The sequence below is a fragment of the Phyllostomus hastatus genome, unplaced genomic scaffold (genome assembly GCF_019186645.2).
Source record: "Phyllostomus hastatus isolate PE091 unplaced genomic scaffold, TTU_PhHast_1.1 phas_contig_210, whole genome shotgun sequence".
Lineage (NCBI taxonomy): Eukaryota > Metazoa > Chordata > Mammalia > Chiroptera > Phyllostomidae > Phyllostomus > Phyllostomus hastatus.
Window position 1 is genome coordinate 12,597,259 of NW_025333737.1, and position 18,690 is coordinate 12,615,948.

General features: G+C 46.8%; 1 protein-coding gene across 1 annotated transcript in view; it reads left to right on the forward strand.

The window, feature by feature from the left end:
- Positions 1-18,690, forward strand: part of PRKCA (protein kinase C alpha) — a 356,477-nt gene that overhangs the window by 131,354 nt on the left and 206,433 nt on the right. The window contains exon 3 of the mRNA XM_045837292.1: positions 15,973-16,055. Within this exon, the coding sequence (XP_045693248.1) occupies positions 15,973-16,055 (83 nt within the window). The remainder of the gene's footprint in view (positions 1-15,972; positions 16,056-18,690) is intronic.

The window sequence follows — 18,690 nt, forward strand, 5'->3', positions numbered from 1 at the left end:
ACCGCTTTACGTTCATACGGGACAGAGACGGCACCTCAGGGGGAGCTCCCGGCCCCACCCAGGTTTCGGGACCCGGTGGGGCAGACCCAGTAATTCCCGGGGGTGGTCACACGGTTCAGCCTTCAAGGGCACCGGGAGCCCTTCGTTTCAGCACCGATAGTCGCCCTTTTGAAATGATATTCAAGGACTTGGTATTTTAGGATTTAATTATTAGGGAGACAGCAGAGGCAAGGCTGTGCAGCTCCAAAACAAATGTCAGATACTCGAGGAGAAGAGGAAACGGAGGGAATTAAAACCTGAAAAGCAATCTTCTGGTCTGTTTTCCCCTCCTGGGCTGACGAGACAGCCAGAACCCCCACCTGAGTGGGTCTAATTAGTGCCGCAGGTGGTGTTTCATGGGGGAGAGGAAGCACACCCTTTTCTAAACCTCGTGTCTGGCCTGTACTCAGTCCCTGTATGTTCAGTGTATTTTGTTGCACTTACACGAGGTGTTCTATGAGTTCTAGAGCTGGGGGAAATATTGAGTAAGTGAACTCCAACCTTATTTTGGACATATTCTCTAATACCTGAAACTTCAGGTTCACTTTGCATTTGCTGGTGTAATATATTTCATTTTCCTAATGCTTTTGTTTCCATAAGAAGCATTTGCCAGAGCAACATTTTCTGTTTTGTTTTGTTTTATGTTGGTGGCATCAGTAAGTAATACGTCACAGAGAAATTGGATATTCTGGTATATCAAATACATTTTGAACCCTGTTCGCAGGCAATTGATAGATGGTAATTGCCACTCGTGCCTCTGGGAGAGGTTTATCATTGATGAACCTGTGTTGTGTCCGTTACTAATTAGCTCCTGAGCGACCTCGGGTTATTCATCTCAGACACAGCCAGCGTCTGGCACGCAAATACCCAGCAGAGGTATATTGAATGGAATTGAGGGGCAACAATGGGTATAGACAAGACAGTTGAAGGAAGATATTGTCATCAGAGAGCAGAACTATCAACCCTCTGTGGTTTTAGGGGACAGCAAATATACAACTGATTTTCAGGCTGGTGAGTCTGAACGAGTTTGACAGATTGAATGAACTGTTTTCTAAGTTTCCTGCACATGAAACCTTGAAAATTATTTTTCAAACATGGAATGGAGAGCTAGAATTTAACTCTGATTTCTTACACCTGCAGAGGGGAACGTGTCTTGCTGTGTTGGCTCCCCATCCCTGCTCGGTTTCATGAAAAGGTGTGGGAAAGTTGGGCTTGACTTCTGGAGAGAAAGTGGCTTACCTGCAGGGTTCCTGTGAACCACTCAGTGGTGTGGGTGGGGCAAGCACCTACGGAATTACTCTAAAGGATTTAGAGAGGAAAGACAAGGATGTGGAAGAATCAGAATTGGATCTCAATCAATTTGATCAGTAAAGCTAACACTTTGTTCACAACCAGTGAAGCCACCTCCACAGAGCCCAAGATGGGGGTGATGGTAGGTTCTAGAAGACCTGAACTTCCCCTCGCCGGTTCCAGGGGCTCGGGCCCCCCAGGGAGGAGTCCTGCCTGCTCGCAGCCCACCCAGCCGGCCACGTGTGGGCGTCCCTGTGTTTGCTCGTTGAGGGCAACAGCGTGGAACTGCCCTAAATCCTTACTTAGAGCCCATGAGTCCTATTAGCACTTCTCCAGTTTTCTCTTTTGTCAAGGGAACAGACACCTATGATCTGAATTGCCCTGATATTTCTTCCCTGGGTTTAGTGCTCAGTTGCCAACAAGAAGCGAAGAGCCAGCAGTTTAGGTCAGCCTCTAGGAGTGACTGTCTTCCCATGAACGAGACTCAGGATCAACCAGTGCCACCAGCCTGCAGCGCCCTCCACACTGGGCATCTCTGTGCCCAGGAGGCTGCTGGAAGAGAGATCCGCCTCTTTTGGGAGGCTGCTACATGGATCCCAAATGAGCAGTAGGGGACGATCAGGTTACGTGTGCAATGACTGTCGGTCATTTTTCAGTTTTCAGAGAAATTCGTGTCTTTTTAAGAGGCAGTGGCTTTCTCTGCCACCGTCTGAGGTGCTTGAACCTGGGATTGCTTTGCCTGCCTTGTGTGGAAGGAGGCAGCCTTTGTTTTGCCAGGCTGAAGTCCTCTTTCTCCCTGGAGAGGTCATTGGCCGGAGCTGGGACAATTGCCTGCCTCTCACCCCTCAGCCTCTGTTCTCTCCTGTTCCAGCAGCAGGTATTTTTACCTTATTGTATAGGTAGGCCACACCCCCTGCAACCCAGAGCTTAGGCATTGGGTCCATGGAGCTCTGCTGCCTGCTCTCCACCCCAGGCCAGGATTCTCTCTGTCTCTCTGAGTGTCCCCTAGCCTCGGGCTTCCCTGTCACCTTGCCTGCTCCGTCACTCCTGTGGGGATTACATGGATTTGTCTTGGTTTGCTACCCATCTGTTCCTCTCCGCTGGAGCTGCTCTGCCCAGTTCAGGACTCTGTCTTCACACCTGGGTCCTGGCACGTTCCCTGGAACACCAGCCTTCAGAAAGGGAACACCTTGCTGTGTGGACCCTCAGTCACCGTGGAGCCCCTCTGTCCAGCCAGTCTTTTACCGTCCTCCTGTTCAAATCCAAGGGAACATCAGAGCACAGTAATGACCAAGAATAAGAGCCCCAGTTGCTGCAGTTATGTCCTGCTGGAAACCTGAGCCCTCAAACCAGACTGGCAGGGTAGGACTCAGCTGCCCGACGTATTAACTGTGTGACCCCACAGTTTCCTTCTCTCTGCCCTCCTCTTTCTTCGTCCTTAATGAAAGTATTTAGTAAGTATTACGAGGACTTACTCTTATTATTGTGCCTTATTTTTCTCGGGTGAGCAACCCAGTTCCAGTGACTCGACATCGTACAACATAATTTAGAGACCCTCTGCAGCAACACGTCCAGACCAGGACACCCATGGTGCTGTTGGCATCAGCAAAACTCTCCAGTGACGTTGTCTGCTGTCTTGTGTGTGCGTTCATGAGTGTTCTAAAAACTGACGGGAGCCCTGGACTGCTGCTGGCATGGTGCCTGGCGAATATTGTCTCGGCATACACTGGACCGGCGGAGGAGTCGGTCTAGTTGAAAGGCTGCTGTTGCTGTGCGCACTGGAAAAGTCCGCTCCCAGGAGATGGCTGGGGGTGGCAGAGCACAGGGGCCACACTGTGCAGGTAAAGGCTGTAATACATCAGGTGCGAAGGGACCAAGTCTGCAGCTTCCAGATCCACATTCCACCTTTAGCTTTAGAATGTGCTGAAGGCTTTGTCCCATCCCTGAAGGTAAAGCTGTTTTTCCTGAAGTCTTCTTCAGATGGGTTTTATTGTGCCAGAAGTTCGTTTCTTTCAACTTGAAGACACTATTAATAGTAAGCAAACTGATATAGAAAGGGTTGCTGCAATTACCTGCCCTGGTTGAATTCGGTTGTGGTAGGGTTTCTGGGTGGCTATTCAAACTTTAAAGTTCATGTGCAATCTGGGTCATGTAGAGCAACGGAACTTTTCCCGGGTATGCGTGAGAGCCGTTTTGCGGGCTCTGGTGGCCTCCTGCAAGCCGCCTTCCTTTTCAGACAGCCCTTACATCATCCCTGCTTATAGTCAGCTGAAACCTGATACTCTGTGACTGTCTTTAGTCCTCTAGAGTTTCCATCCTTTAGGGACAAACAACAAGCTTAATCCTTCCTGCAAATACCAGACATTCAAGTATTTGCACCGAGCTCAGCTGCAGTCTGAGTCTTCCCTTTCAGACAGACTCCTCCCCCTCGTCTTAGGAGGTGTTTTGGAGTCTCACCATCTTACTTGTATTTAGATATCCTAAACTAAAGAGAGACGGCAACCATAGTTAACAGAAGCCCTTGGAACCCTGATCTGTGTCTCAGGAGGAATAGAGTTGTGTGGAATTCTCACCTCCTTCATTCTAGATGATACACATCTGTTAATGCAGCCTCTTCTCCCAGAAGTTCTTTTGGCAGCCATACCACATGGTGTATTGTATCAGTTAAAATGCCTCACTCTTTTCATCTGTATGGTGATTGATCTATCTCTTTCTCACTCTGTGCTTATGTAGTTTGGAAGCCAGGTGTGGGAATTCAAATTATCTTTATTATTCAGTGTCATCTTGATAGGGTCTGGCTGGTGGAATCAGCCTGGTCTAGCTTTGGAGTTTTCTTTGAGTGTCTAAGTTGATCAGCCAGGACATGTACTGACTTTCCCAGTTTCCCATTTTTTGCCCAGTTGGGAAACTTGCCTTCAGTGGGTTCGCCCGAGTCTAGGAGGCAAAAAGCCTTCCCCTCTCATAAGGCCATCTCCCTGTCGGCGCACATCTAAAGTGGATGGCTTTCTCTCGTCTGCTTGTGAGACATTTCTGTCACAGACACAGACACTTGTAGATATTAATGTCCGTGGACTTGACTTGTGGAATGAGGGATTTGGCTGCTCTCGATGAGGATTTGGAGGAATGCATGGAGCCGAGGAGCGGCCCCCGCCCCTGCTGTGGTGGGTCCTTGTTCAGTCTCCCCCAGTTCCCCGGCACGCCTGGACTGGAAGAGCCCACTGCCGCTGACTCGCGTGGCAGCTGACCTCCTGAAACGGACGTGATCACACTTCTGGAGCCCTCAGCTGTCCAGGCTGTGGGTGGGGTGGCCCGAGCTTTGCTGGCTTATCCCTGAGGGGCCTGTGCCTCTCTGCACCACGGCACCTCCTCCGCTGGTCCTGGCCCAGCTTCCCCACATGCCTGATTTAGGGGAGGCCCTGGGCTGGGGCCCTGTCAACAGCTGGCTGTGGGGTACCCTCAGTCTGAGAGGTGGCTGTTTGGTTTCCCTACCGTGTTTTCTCCTTATTTTGTAGGAGTAGGAGGAACTGCCTTCTCAGGGGCCTGTGGAGGCTGGGGTTGCCCGAGCCCGGGCTCGCTTTGTGTCTTCTACTCATTGATTTCCACATCAGCCGAATTCCGTCTTGGGTTACATTTTCTTCACTTGAAAATATCCCATTTTTCTCTTTCCTTAGTCTAGTCACAAGTTCCAAATTATTTTGAACCCCCACCAAAATGACTTGTTTTTTTTTTTTAATAAATTTCCGTTTTCTCCCATCTGAACAAAGGGAAAAAGAAATATTTGTGGAGTGCCTACGATGACTCAGGTCTGGGCTGGACCTTAATTCACACCACCCTCTCTGGTCCTTCACAACTCGGTGAGGCCGGTGGTGCCGATTTCCCTGGTAGAGTTGGAGACAGCCGAGGTCCTGAAGAGGATGTGCCCAGGGTCACGGGGCTGGGGAGTGGGGCGGGGGTGAGGAGGGCACGGGACTCTGCCCCCGTCCTGCCAGCCTGAGGGACTGCACTGGAGTCACGCTGCTCGGGGGCCGTCTGGGGTGCTTCAGACAGCCACGGACAGGACCGCTTCCAAGGTCCACGCCTAGTCCCGGACATGCAGGGAAGACATCCGGAACAGAATAAAAATACATTGTTTCAAGGTTAAGAAAATGATTTAAAATTTAGAAAGAAAGCATAAAGGTAGCCTGTCAGGGTTATTTGGGGTCATTGCTTAAAGAAGCCATTGAAGGGTTATTTGATGATTTAGGCTGTTGTACTGTTCCTTTGTTTTTAGCTTTTTTATTTTTTTAAAGATTTTATTTATTTATTTTTAGAGAGGGAAGGGAGGGAGATAGAGAGAGAGAAACATCAATGTGCAGTTGCTGGGGGTCATGGCCTGCAACCCAGGCATGTACCCTGACTGGGAATCGAACCTGCGACACTTTGGTTCGAAGCCCGCACTCAATCCACTGAGCTATGCTAGCCAGGGGTCTTTGTTTTTAGCTTTTTTATTAAATTGATTGGCGTGACTTTGGTCAATGGGGTCGTACAAATTTCAAGTGTACAACTCCATGATACGTGATCAGCGTATTGCATTGTGTGCCCACCACCCAGAGTCTAATCACCTTCCATCACTGTATGTTTGCCCCCCTTTACCCTCTGCCACCCCACCCCCTTCCCCTGGTCACTGCCATGCTGGCGTCTGTCTGTGTCCCTGAGTTTCAGTTTTATATCCCACATATGGGCTGATTTTAGCTTTTTAAAACTAACTTTGATATCCTGTAATTTGCATAATGTACAATTCACTCATTGAAAGTGCACGATTCGATGGTTTCCAGCGTTGTCAGAGTCGTGCCCCCATCAACACAGTGCCCCTTAGAGCACTGGCCTCAGCCCAGAAGGAACGCTGTTGGAGCCCCTCCCGGCTCCCCGGCTCAGCCAGCCTCGTTCACGGTGCCTTTCCTGGTGGACTCCATTCTCGCTGGAACCCACCAGCTCTACCAACTTAGTGGTCTCCCTGTTAATAAGGTGAATAGTTTCAACATCTTTATTTTGTATTTGTCTTGAGGGTCATGTTTTGAATTTTTGAAAATTGCACTGTGACAGTACTCTCCACCAAATGCAGCTAGTTATGGTTACCGTTTTGATGTGTGGCTTTATATGTGCATTTACAACATTTACTGTGCTCTTGCAGCCAGCTTTCTCTCCTCCGACTTAGTAATGCCCCTTAGGCGTCTCCTCTCTGCAGTAAGTGTGCTTTTGCAACAGTCTTTATGCCTTGCATAGTATTGTATCAGATGGACACCTGCTAACCTGCATTTCCATTTGGACTCTTAGTTTCCTTCTAATTTCTTGACATTATACATGATGCTGTTATAAACATTCTTTGTGCCACATTTTCATGCACATCTCCGATCATTATCTTTGAATTAATTGTTGAGTGTGCAATTGCTTGTATGCAAAACCAAAAGTTTTTGAGCAGACAATTAGATGCATTATATTTTTTGCTTTTTGGCTCTTGTGCTTGTCTCAGTTACTGTCCTCAAGCATTTGTGAGTTGTTTTCTAGTTTCCATCTACACCCCATGGCTGAGTACCCAGCAGCATGAGTCATGGAATTGTATTAAATACCTGATGGGCTTACAGTATAACAACAAATTCCAAATATGCACTAAGACCTTTTTTATGGTGATGATTCAGAAATCACTTCAGGAGCTTGTAGCTTATTACTATAAACATCATCTTTAAAGTTATATTTTTAGTTAATACATCAATGGTTGAAAAAATTAGAAAATAGGTATGAACAAAAAGAAAGAAAAGTAAGATTAAATCTTCTTAAACACCATGCCAGGCACAATCCATTTATCGCTTTGGCCTATAACCTCAGCAAACTCTCCCCCACGGGAACACACAAAACTAACCAGCCAAACAAGCAAACAAACAAAACAACCAGATGCACATCTTTTAAAACCAGTAAATAGCTCTGCATGAAGATTAATGTCAAATGTAAGGTTTTTGAAGCTTGTAAGTGTAGATTAAAAAGCAACTTGGTCTTAACACTCTGAATAACAATTCATATTTTTTAAAAATTCACTTTGCCTTATAGTTTCTGGCATGCTATTGAGAAGTGTAATGCATTTGTTTTGTGAGGGATTTTTTCTCCTTCACTGCTTCCCTGCTGCTCTCCACGCTTCATGTCCTTATTTGTATGAAAACTTCCAGGTTCCTCCGTGCGGAGTCTCTCCCCAGTTGCTCGCCGCCACTACCCATGGGCACTGGAATCCCTCGGACACCCTCAGGTCTCCTTTTCGAAAATATTTGGCCTCATTGCTTTGTAATTATGTTGTGTTCCACATCCCCGATGCTTTATTAGTTCCCCACATATTTGATGAAAAGGAGGTAATTAGTGTATTATGGCTTCTTTTGAATTGTTCTCCAAGATAAACAGAGGGAAGTGCTACATGGGTAAAAATGTACATAACGTGGACGGATTTTGTCACAAACTCAGTGTCATCTCAAGAGCATGAAAGCATTTTATTTATGGAGACTTTGCCTATGCATTTATCTCTAAGAATTAAAAATTACCATTGCCTAGTGGTCACTCTGTAGTTTCTGTAGTAACACTGTACCCTGCTTCTTTTTATGATGTCCTGCTCTTGTACCTCAGTGTTAACGTCCTCCTTTCAGTCTGAGGCTGAAATCAAACCAAACTGGGACATTACGCGTGAAACCCTTTTTCCCTCCCTTAGTTTAGCCACAGGAGCTTTGCAATTATATGGCTAAAACAAACAAAATAATAATAATACCAATAATAAAATAAACATCACTACGTTCTAAAATGAGCACGTTTACTACAATGTTTGGAACAACTTCGTAACTTCCTTCCTGAACCATGACCAAAAGCAGTATTTTCTTGGTTGAAATATGAATCACACTTCTTTCCATCAGTGCTTGATTTTCCTCTGACCTGCTACCTCTCTCATGGTTTGCATGGGGGGCCACGCCCATTTTCATAATTTTACATAGATGTTACTGCAGACTGCCACGTGACTGCCCTCACTTGGTGGGGGAAAAGTCCCTTGACTCTGTCCTTTTCCAGCCTGGCCAAGATCATCGTTTCCGCCACAAGGCTTCGGTGAACTTGAGGGTGGAATACAAGTTGCTCCCTAGGCACTCACAGTCCATAGGGAGACTTGACTGTACTGCCTTTGCAATCTTGAAGTTTTCCAAACTGGACTCCAAGCTTGTGGAGGGACCTGAACCTTGTTGACCTTGACCATCCCCAGGGCCTATCCCCATATCGGGGATGTAACTGTTGCTCAGTAAATATTTGTTGACCAGAATTTAACTGAACTGAATGTTCCCTACCCATTGCCTCTGTTTTACTACCCGATGTCTTGCTAACCCCTGCGTGTTGTTTCTCTGTTCTTACCATTGTCAAAACCATGGCCAATGCATGGCCATGACCCTCCAGTCCCTGATCAACTAGACTTGCCTCCATCAGCTGCTCCCTGACTTCTTGTGAGAGTGACTCGACTGAAAACTTCTTCCTTCTTAACACTCCCACCTTCCGATGTCAGGGCTCTGGCTCTCGGCCTGCCTCGCTCTCGGCCTGCCTCTCTCCCGGGCCTGCCTCTCCTCTTTTGCTGTTTTCTTGTCTCACCACTCAAGCACACTGTCTTCCCAGACCCCGCATTCAGGATGTCCACCCACTCTTCTAGGTGGCTTCCACCATCTCTACTAAGCAGATACCCCAAAGGTTTCAGTCATATAATTGCAAAGCTCCCTTTGGGTTATTAAACCCAAAGTCCTCACACATCTGCCAGCCTTCCTGGCTTTCTCCTGGGAGTTTCATAGGCATTCATGTAAAGAGTGACAGAATTCTTTACTTTGCCCTTGACCTTCAGCTTTGTAACCAAATGGTTTGTTTACTGAACGAATATGTGCTAAGGATGTTGACTGTTGGTGTGGCCACTAGGATATCAAAACTTTAAGAATAGAACTGCAGCCTAGGATTGAACAAGAAAAGCACAGTGGCAGGGAAGAGTCACGACCTTGTTATTCACCCATCCAGCCCCTGCCACCCAGCCCAAAAGGCTTCCCATTTGAAAACCACTGCAGTAGGTTCTTTCTGAGGTCTCACCTGATTCTATTATCATCAGACTCTCAGTGATGTCTACTGCCTTTTAAATCAGTGATATCCTTTGTGAAGGTGAATGCTAAAGGTTGCTTCTCATGCCTTTTGGTGTGATTTGTCATAAACTTACCTTTAAGAGATTTTGTTTTTGTTTCCATAAAACAGGCCTTTATACTGCAGGTGTACTCAAGGTATTAAGATTTTATTCCAGCGTACTGGTAGTTGGTATCAGAAAAGTCTATTTTATTTCCATTCTGGGTTGAAGAACATGGGGGTAAGTTGAACTGAGTAAAAGGAGACTGTTTAGCAATTATCTGTTGGCATTAGCTCCCTTCTTCCAGGTGTGTGGCTTTGGGGCGATAATGAGCTGGTGATCGTCAAAGCTTGTCTTAACATTCTTTCTTCCCTCCACCCCAGGCCCCAGCTCTCCCCTGACTCTTTCCCCTCCCAGACCACCTGCACCTTTCCACCAGCCACAATGTGGGTGTCCCCAGGACTCCCCCTGCTGCTCGGAGTCCTCATTCACCATGTTGCCTTCAGCTGTCACTCACATAGATGCCTCCAGAACCTGGGCTGCAGTTCCCAGCTGTCTTCAGACCTCTAACCTTGACATTTCACTTGCTTGTCTGACAGGGCTATCTAGGAGACCCAGCAGCATACTCAACTTGCCTAAACTGAAACCCCAGTTTACACATCACAAAGAATAGTTTCTCCTCCTCTTTCAGCCTGTGCAATTTCTCTGGACAGCTCACCCAGGCTGCGAGTCCCCAAGTCCAAGTTAATTCGTTCTTACCTCCTGGTCTCCTCCCTTCATTTCCCATACCCTGCCATTCACACTTTATCATTTAGGATTCTTTCTGTTGCAAGTACAGAAGAGTCAGGTCAAACATGCATAAACAATAAAGTGCGTGTATGATATGATCTTGTGTGTTCAGGATATATTAACATTTGTCACGTATATGAAGGTGTGGGTATAGGTGAAGCAAATGAAATCTTTAAAGGGTATTTGATGGTTCCCATAACTGAAAAGTCTAGAGCTGAGCGCCATGCCAGCGTGGCGATCTGGTGTTTCTCTCTCTCTCTGCCCCCCACTCCATCCCCTCTTTCTCCCTCCTCCTGAGTCTTCTGTGCTCTCACGCTCATCTTAGGGCTCCACTCTTGTTTCCACGATGGTGACACCACTTGCGCAGTTGCTCTGGCTGCTCACCTGGAGGCCACCTTTGAGCCCCCCTTCCCTCCGCACCTCACATTAAACCCCTCAGCTCTTCTTCAAAGCATCTCTCCGATCCAACCAGGGAGGAGTGCAGACGGGAAGCATGAGTCAGACGTGATGACGTTAGAGGAAGGAAAGTTGAGAAGAGATTAATGACGATTCTCCTGAGGAAGGGGAGGTGAGGGGTGCCTGGTCAGAAGTGGGAATCCTGGGGTTCGGGGGAGAGTGTAATGGGAGTAGACTCCCAATGCTCCGAGGCAGGATCCGTGTGCTGCCTGGAGAATGGCACTCTTTGTGTTATGTCACAAAGCACATCGATTCGATTTGTTTTTAGACAACTTTAACGTGTGTCCCATGAGAAGAATGCATTCACTGTTACACATCTGAAACCAATAATTTTCTTTTAACATGCAAATATAATATAAGCTCCATTTTTCATTACTTTTCCTCTGAAGCTGAAAGCAGTTCACTTGCCTTAGAGATTTTCACTCTCATTGTGTTCTGATGTGACGCTACCTTTCATTAATCCCTTCCAGCTAAGCAAAATTTAATTAAAACCACCTCACATGATGGCAACCATTTATGCATGTTAAAAAGGAGCTCTCGGAAGCTCAGCCTCCAGCCTTCTGTTTTAAACAAAGTTGAACTATTAACGTTCAGTAGGTTCTTTCTTGGATTCAGGACTTGTTGCATAATGACTTTCACCCCATTAATTTTGGGTAACAGGACTTTTATGCAGACAGTGGGCTCCATTTATTCAGAGGGGCTGTGTTCCTAGACCCCAGGGATACATAAAACCCGGGATAGTACTGAATCCTGCAGACATAGAATGCACTTTTTCCTGTGCACACATACCTATGATAAAGTTCCATTTATACATTAGGCATAGTAATAGATGAACAATAATAATTAATGAAAAACCATTATAACAATATATGCTAATGAAAATTACGTGAATGTGGTCTCAAAATATTTTACTGTACTGTACTCATCCTTCTTCTTGTGGTGATGTGAGCTGATAAAATGCCTTATTAAGTCAAGAACTTGTACCTTCTCAGTTACAGGAGTCACTTTACGGCTGGCCCAGCTGAATTGCCAGAACTCAGGGCCATTATTACGTAAAACACGGGCAACCTGAACACAGGCACTGCAGTTCCCCGACAACTGATCTGATAACCCAGACGGCCACTGCGTGACTGATGGGCAGGGAGTGTCCACAGCTGGACAGAGGGATGATCTACGTCCGAGCGGGCTGGAGCGGGGCCGAGCGGGGCTGCACGAGATTCCAGCACACTAACTCGGAACAGTGCAATTTAAGAGTTACACGTGGTTCATTCTGGGGATTTTTCATTTAATATTTTCAGAATGTGGTTGGCCACACAGGTGACTGAAACCACGGGTGTGCAGGTGGGGGACATGACTGCGACCTGAGTTCTAAACACTTCATGGTTGAGCCTTGACGGTGAAATACTTTTTTAAAGAGAAGTGGAAAGTGACGCATGAGTGTGCAGTTCTTCCCCTCAGGGAACGGCGCCTGTCAAGCAGACACGGGGGCAGCCCATTTTACAGGCAGGTTGCGTGACCCGGTGTCTCCGGGGCATTGTCGGGCCCTATGGTCGTTCTGTTTGCTTTTTGAGATACAGCCGTACTCTCTTCCACAGCGACTGTATGCTGTTCTGCGTTCTCAACAGTGATGTTCGAGGGCTCCAGTTCCTCCTCGCCCTGGCCATCACTGGGTATTTTTCCTTCTTTTCTCTTAATAACAGCCTGCCTGGTGGGTGTGGAGTAGAGAACCTTTAAGTTCTCTCTCACGTGGCGGCCACGGCTGCGCCTGTGTGATGGGTGAGTGACCAGTGTTGGTGGCGGTCCAAAGGAGGAATGTGAATCGATGAGCAGGAATCTTAGCTGCAGCTGACTCCTTTATATACAGCATCGGCTCACCCTAGTGAAGCTGTGTGCATGGATGGAGTGCGGAAAATGTCTCTGGGCTTACCGTTTGCCCGAGGTCACGCCAGCAAATATCGTTCAGTATCAAGAGTCCTGAATCACCCATTTGTATGATGACATTTGACACAGAACAGTCTCAGGTCACCCAGGTGTGTCTAATGGGCCAAAACTCACTATCACTAAATGGGCTCTTATAAAATTCAGTGGGGGAGGGGAGGTGCAGTGTCAGAAGAGAGTGGCGTTTCTCCCTCACGGGGTGTCTGGCTGTTGGCCTGCCCTTTGCTGAGCATTGTTTTCTTTAAACCAGTGGGCACACCTGAGAGCCACCGTTAATGTCAGCACAGCAATGGCACAACACACCTGCTGGTTGTTTTTTTTTAATTTTGATGAATTCTTGAGTCAAATGTAGGTGACTATCACTTGTTCTGTCTCTGAAACGTGCTTTTGACAGATGGCCAGAACTCTCCTTAATTTCCATTTTGTTTACTTCCATAAGTAAGATAAGTGTGTGATAGGGATCAGTAGACTGAGCAGTCTGCATTTTAAAGCCACGTAACGTTGAGGAGCGTGATTAGGCCAAGACTGTGGTTATTTTTGTCTTCCCACGTCATTTGCTTAGTGAGATCTGTGCATTTCACATGTCAGCCATCACTGCTGGGCAGCACAAGCGTATCATAGCGAGGATTAGAGGAAAGCGATTTTGTGCTTAGGAAATAATTGAATGAAGGTTTACTTTGTGACTTTAAGCTGCAGGACAGCTTCCTATTTTAAAACCTCTCATTCAGTTATATAAACAGAAGGGCCCCAAAGTCTTTGCACACGAGGCTCCATCTCAGAGTCTGATTGGCCAGCCTGTGCTTGCTTAAGCAAGGACTTCAAGGGCCAACAGTCTAGCCCTGGGACCAAGCACGGAGCAGAAGGAATCCACTGTGACTTATGTCTACACGTCTTCCAACTGAGCGGCTGCTGTCTTAATGTTGCCTTTCCACTCGCCAAGGCCAGGCAACTATTTATTGAAAGTGTACTCTGTGACAAGTAGCACCTTATTCCCCCACCTGCTCCCCAGCTCCCCTTGCTCCCCATAACATGGTGAGATGAAGACCTTTAGAACTCCAAAATAAAAAGGGTAAAAACCATAGCTCCTAATTTCAGCCTCAGGAAAGTCTGTGCTGTCCAATCTCCAGGTCGACCCAACGCATTCTCTTGCTTTATTAAGTCTTTCCCTCATTTTCCAGTGACAGTAGCAAGACTCCTCAAATGTTCACATCATATTGTCTTAGAAACTGTGCATTACCCAATTTAGTTTGGAACTTGAAACCAGAGGTCAAGGCCAGCCATCGGTGATTTTGGAATCTCTGGCCCTTGCTTAGTTTTCTGAGATAACCTTTCTCTGGCCAATGCTGGAGTCAGCCAGTATCAGGAAGCTCCTCTTCCCTGCTCCCCTCGCTGGAGGTTGGGGTGAGGGGAGGGCTAACCCAGCTGTCTCTCCTTAGTCAGTCACTCAGGCATAGGTCTGGTCTGTAGCTGCCTTTGAAGACCACCTGTTCTGAATCTTCAGTCTTTGAACAGGCCTGCAGGGTCTTTATCCTTCATGTAGCTCATGTCTAAATGGCTCTCTGGGAAGACACAGCCCTTCTCTCCATGTCTTGTAGGATATTCAGGCCCTGCTGGATCTGAGACTTTCATGTAAGGCCAGGGGCTCTAAGCAGGCTGGGGAGAAGTATTTAGGGTTGGTGGGGGGCTTTTTGCTACCTTGTAAATTATGCCGTGCATTGAAGGCCTAGTTCTTCGTCGGATGAGGTGGATATGATTTTTTTGAGGTATATAATAGAAGTACTGCGGAGACATATAATTGTGTGGATGGGTAAGTAGGGGTAGAAAGGACAGATTAAAAAACTGTCCTTCCAAAGGGATTTGATAAATACAGGTTTTCTTAATAAATGCAGAGATAGATTTTTTTAAAAGGAAAAAAAAGAGGTGAAAGACCCTGCACATTTGAACGATTAAGTAGGGAACCAGAATGTTTATTTTCCCTTCAAAACACCACATCCATAATACATGAGGGTGGTGGAGCCTCGAGGTTCCTGCGAGCCTTTTTCTCTAGTAATTTCTTCCCCTAATCCCAGGGGGTGAAAGATGGCGCTGTGCCTGGGCAGAGGGGGCAGATGAGTTGTGTGTGCCCTCTCGTGCCGCCGCCGTGTTGTTCGCCCTTGCAGTGCTGCAGCTCGCCTGCTTGGGCAGGAACGCAGTGGAAAGGCCCTGGTCTCAGGGTCTGGGCGGGTCTCCTCTGTGGTTCACACCCACTGCCTCCCACCCTGATTGTGTGTGATGGGCAGGCATGGCGGGCAGTGAACAGGAACCCCTCATCTCTGCTCCTAAAACAATGCTCTTTTCAGAGATCTTCAGTTGTCATGTTCCTGGGGTGGTTCCCCTGTAGGCCCAACTCTGCCAGCTGGATGGCAAGCCTGCATTTTCTTTTTAAAAAAACCTACTTGCACTGTGACATTGCATTATGACTGCATTAAAAGGTAACTATTTATTTAAAAAGGAAAAAACAACAACAACAACCCTTATCCTACTTTTCTGGCTTGGCATACCCACAGCTCCATCCTCTGGGCTTTATCCATCTCTCTCCCCACCACCCCGTTACCTCCCCATCCTCCCTCCCTCCCTTCTTTCCTTTATCTTCTCTCCTCTTCTCTTCTCTTCTCTTCTCTTCTCTTCTCTTCTCTTCTCTTCTCTTCTCTTCTCTTCTCTTCTCTTCTCTCTCATTATATATGAGTTATGGCAAGGAGGCAGAAACAAGACAGTGCAAGGGTATTCCCCAGCCTTTCCTTATTTCAAAGAGCTATTCTCTATATACAGGGTCTGTGTCTTACTGAGTTTCTCAGGTCCAGAAGTTGCTATGGAACTTCTGTAACCCACACTTAGGGATACTCATACATTATTTATAGTTATAAACTCTTTATAATTTATGTCACCTACAGTGTGTAACATTTATAAACATTTATGTGAGCGTGATTGTGTTGGTGTAGGACAGTGCAAAGTAGTTTAAATTTTGATTCTTGCTTTTTATACCTTGAGAAACTGTCTTACAGTCTCTAGCCCTCTCGCCTTCGACTGCCAAGAAAGGGAACTGCGGGTCGGGTCTCCTGGTCCTGTCGGTGCGGGCATTGTGTGGTTCTGTTATCAGAGTTCGATCAATGCCAAGTGTTGCTGCATCTTGAATGAAATGCCTTCTGATTGTTGTTTAAGATTCTGTAGTGAAATTAAATTGACTGCTAATAAATAGTACGTAGCCCTTTTGGAAAACAGAGCTTGTATACTAAATCTGGTTTATTCTAATTTCGACTTTCTTTTCTCTCTGCCAGTTTGCTGTTTTGTGGTTCACAAGAGGTGCCATGAATTTGTCACATTTTCTTGTCCGGGTGCAGACAAGGGACCTGACACTGACGTAAGTAGTCTGGGAGCTGTTGCTCGATGTCAATGAGAATTTCTGAGTTTAATTTTTTTAATGCTGGTACAACTATTGTTTGGGCCTCTACTGCTGATGAAAAGACTTATCAGTTGGTCTGGTACTGCATGGCTCGTACCAGTGAACACATGTGCAGTCCTTCTGAGCCCTGGCAGGACCACCCAGGGACAGAGGAGAATTTCTTGCTGACTGGTCCTCTGCAGTCTTCCGCTTAGGGCAGCCACACGGACCAAGTCCACCAGATGGATGGGAATAGCTTTCCCAAACACAATGCAGGTCTTTCCCGAATATGCTGACAAATTTTACAATCAACATCAATCACTCTTTAGTTCATTAACTAGTGGGTCTTTCATTGCTTCTGGCCACTGTAACAAACATATCTAATTCGCTTCATGAGATCCTGGCTGCGTTTTCATTCTGTGGTGTAAACGCTCCTGTTGGTTTAAGTTAACATCTGTTCCACCGAGCAGATGATCTCTGAAGTTGCCCGTGAGCGAACACGTAATTTTGTGTACCTGCGTGCAATTCTGCCTGTCTCTATGGAGCATCTGTGATGCACTGAAAAACGGGACCAGCCCAGCAGAGCAGGACTTAGGAGGCATGGGAAATACCCGCATCAGACATACAGGGTGGGGCGAAAGCAGGTTTACAGTCGTTGGTACGGAAAATAATAATACAGTAATGAATAAATAATACAAGAATAAACTCTGGGTTTCACGTCCTCACAACTGTAAATTTGCTTTCTCCACCATGTATATTGAACGGAAAGGAACATGGTTTGTTTCCATGGAAAGTAATATTTTAACTGAACAAAATTTTTTGCGGGGGAGGACTGAAGAGTAGGCATTTCTATTCTGAATTGTTTTTGCCGGATCTCTGTAGTCACTGATACTTAAATTATATGCTTTGAGTGATTTCTACCTTCAGCATTCATTCCCATCAGGAAACCTATTTCACAGCAGCGTTTGCAGTGGAGGCAGTGCTGAATTCTCCCCTCCCCAGGAGCCGGCACATTCACAGGGAGCTCTGAGCAATTCAGCTTTGCATTTTTTTAACACGTGTAACGAAGGAACTTACTGGGGGACCCCCAGTATGTGGAGACATACTGTGTCTCAGTTCAGATGCTGGCGGAGGCAACATAGAGTTGGTGCCCCAGTTCTGAGCTACCACTGTCCCGCAAAGACTCACAGAATGCGGGAGCCAGGGGGACCTCTGGGGTGATTTTGTTTTATACCCTCGTGGACCAGGAAGTCCAGTCCACGAACGTTGAGTGACTTGACTGCATACGAAAAAGCTATGTGGTGTCATCCACGCCTCCCTTTTCCATAATCCCCTTTCTTGTCTCCATTTGAGGCAAGAAATAAAAAGAGATAAAAATAGATGCAAATGAAGAGCATCACGTGGTGGTCCTTTCACCTCCTTGCTTGTTATTCTCAACTCCACCTCCTATTTGAGTTTTGCTCATTCAGTCAAAGGACTGAATGTAGAGCTTCCTGCCCCTGGTTAAGGAGTAGTTACATTTACACAGTCCTAAAATTATTTCGGTCCTTTGAAGGCTACCACGAGGCTGATGTGGCCCCCAGTGAAAATGAGTTTGACATCCCTGCATTAAAATATCACTAATTAAAATACGATGCAGGCACTCTGAGTACGTTCAACTGAGGGTCCTACAGTAGGTGGTCAGAAGGCTTCCCCAGGGAAATGCCATTTAAACCAAGCATCAAGAATAAGTAGGAGACAGGCAGCAAAAGGGAGTTTGTGCTCATGCATACGTGGGCATGTGTGCGTGCAAACTGGGGCAAACGGAACCCTGTAAACCATTCTTTCTACGAAGGTCAGACCAGGTGAGAACTCCCTGATGTGGGGAGGAGTTTCAGGTGTTAATGAGCCCAAGTGGGCTGGTCGTCAGATGTCTAGTTCAGCGTTTTGAACACAGTCTCGGGAACAGTGGGGACCCAGGGAAAGGTTTTAACCTAGGGATGATGTGATCCTAGTTGCATCTTACGAAGGTGGCTGTGGTTGCCTGGTAGAAAATGAACTGGGTAGGAAGTGGGCTCAATGTACAGGTGAACGTGGGGGGACATCAGCAGGTGGAGAACCAGCACAGGGGCCCCACTCTCCAGGGCAAGGAGGTGGGAGCTTGGAGTAGGTGGAGGCCACGGGGATGGGCGGAGTGAACTCATTCAGGGTATACGGAAGTGCTTGCCTGACCAGTGGTTCTTGGCCATTGCGGGACCAGGGAGATGGGGATGCTGAAAAAGACTTCCATGTTTCTGGCCCGAAGGAAGAGCATCTTTGAGGCTCTGGGGTAAATCGGACCAAGGGTTTGACTTCGACATTTGAGAAGTTGGACATCGAGAAGACAGTTATGTGTGAAGATAGGATTGGAAGTGAGAAGTGGGGTATGTCCTAAAGACAAAGATTTTTTTAAAGTGTTACCTTTCCTAGACAGAGGGTATGGAGTGAAAAGAAAAGAGCCCAGGGCCTAGGAGAGAGCCCCGGGGAATTGCAGCAGACTGGAGGGAAGAGGTAGGGGCAAATAAATCCAGGAGTGCGATGCTGACGTAACGCTTTCCTGAAGCAGCACAGCCCAACTCTTTGATCATGTCTGTGA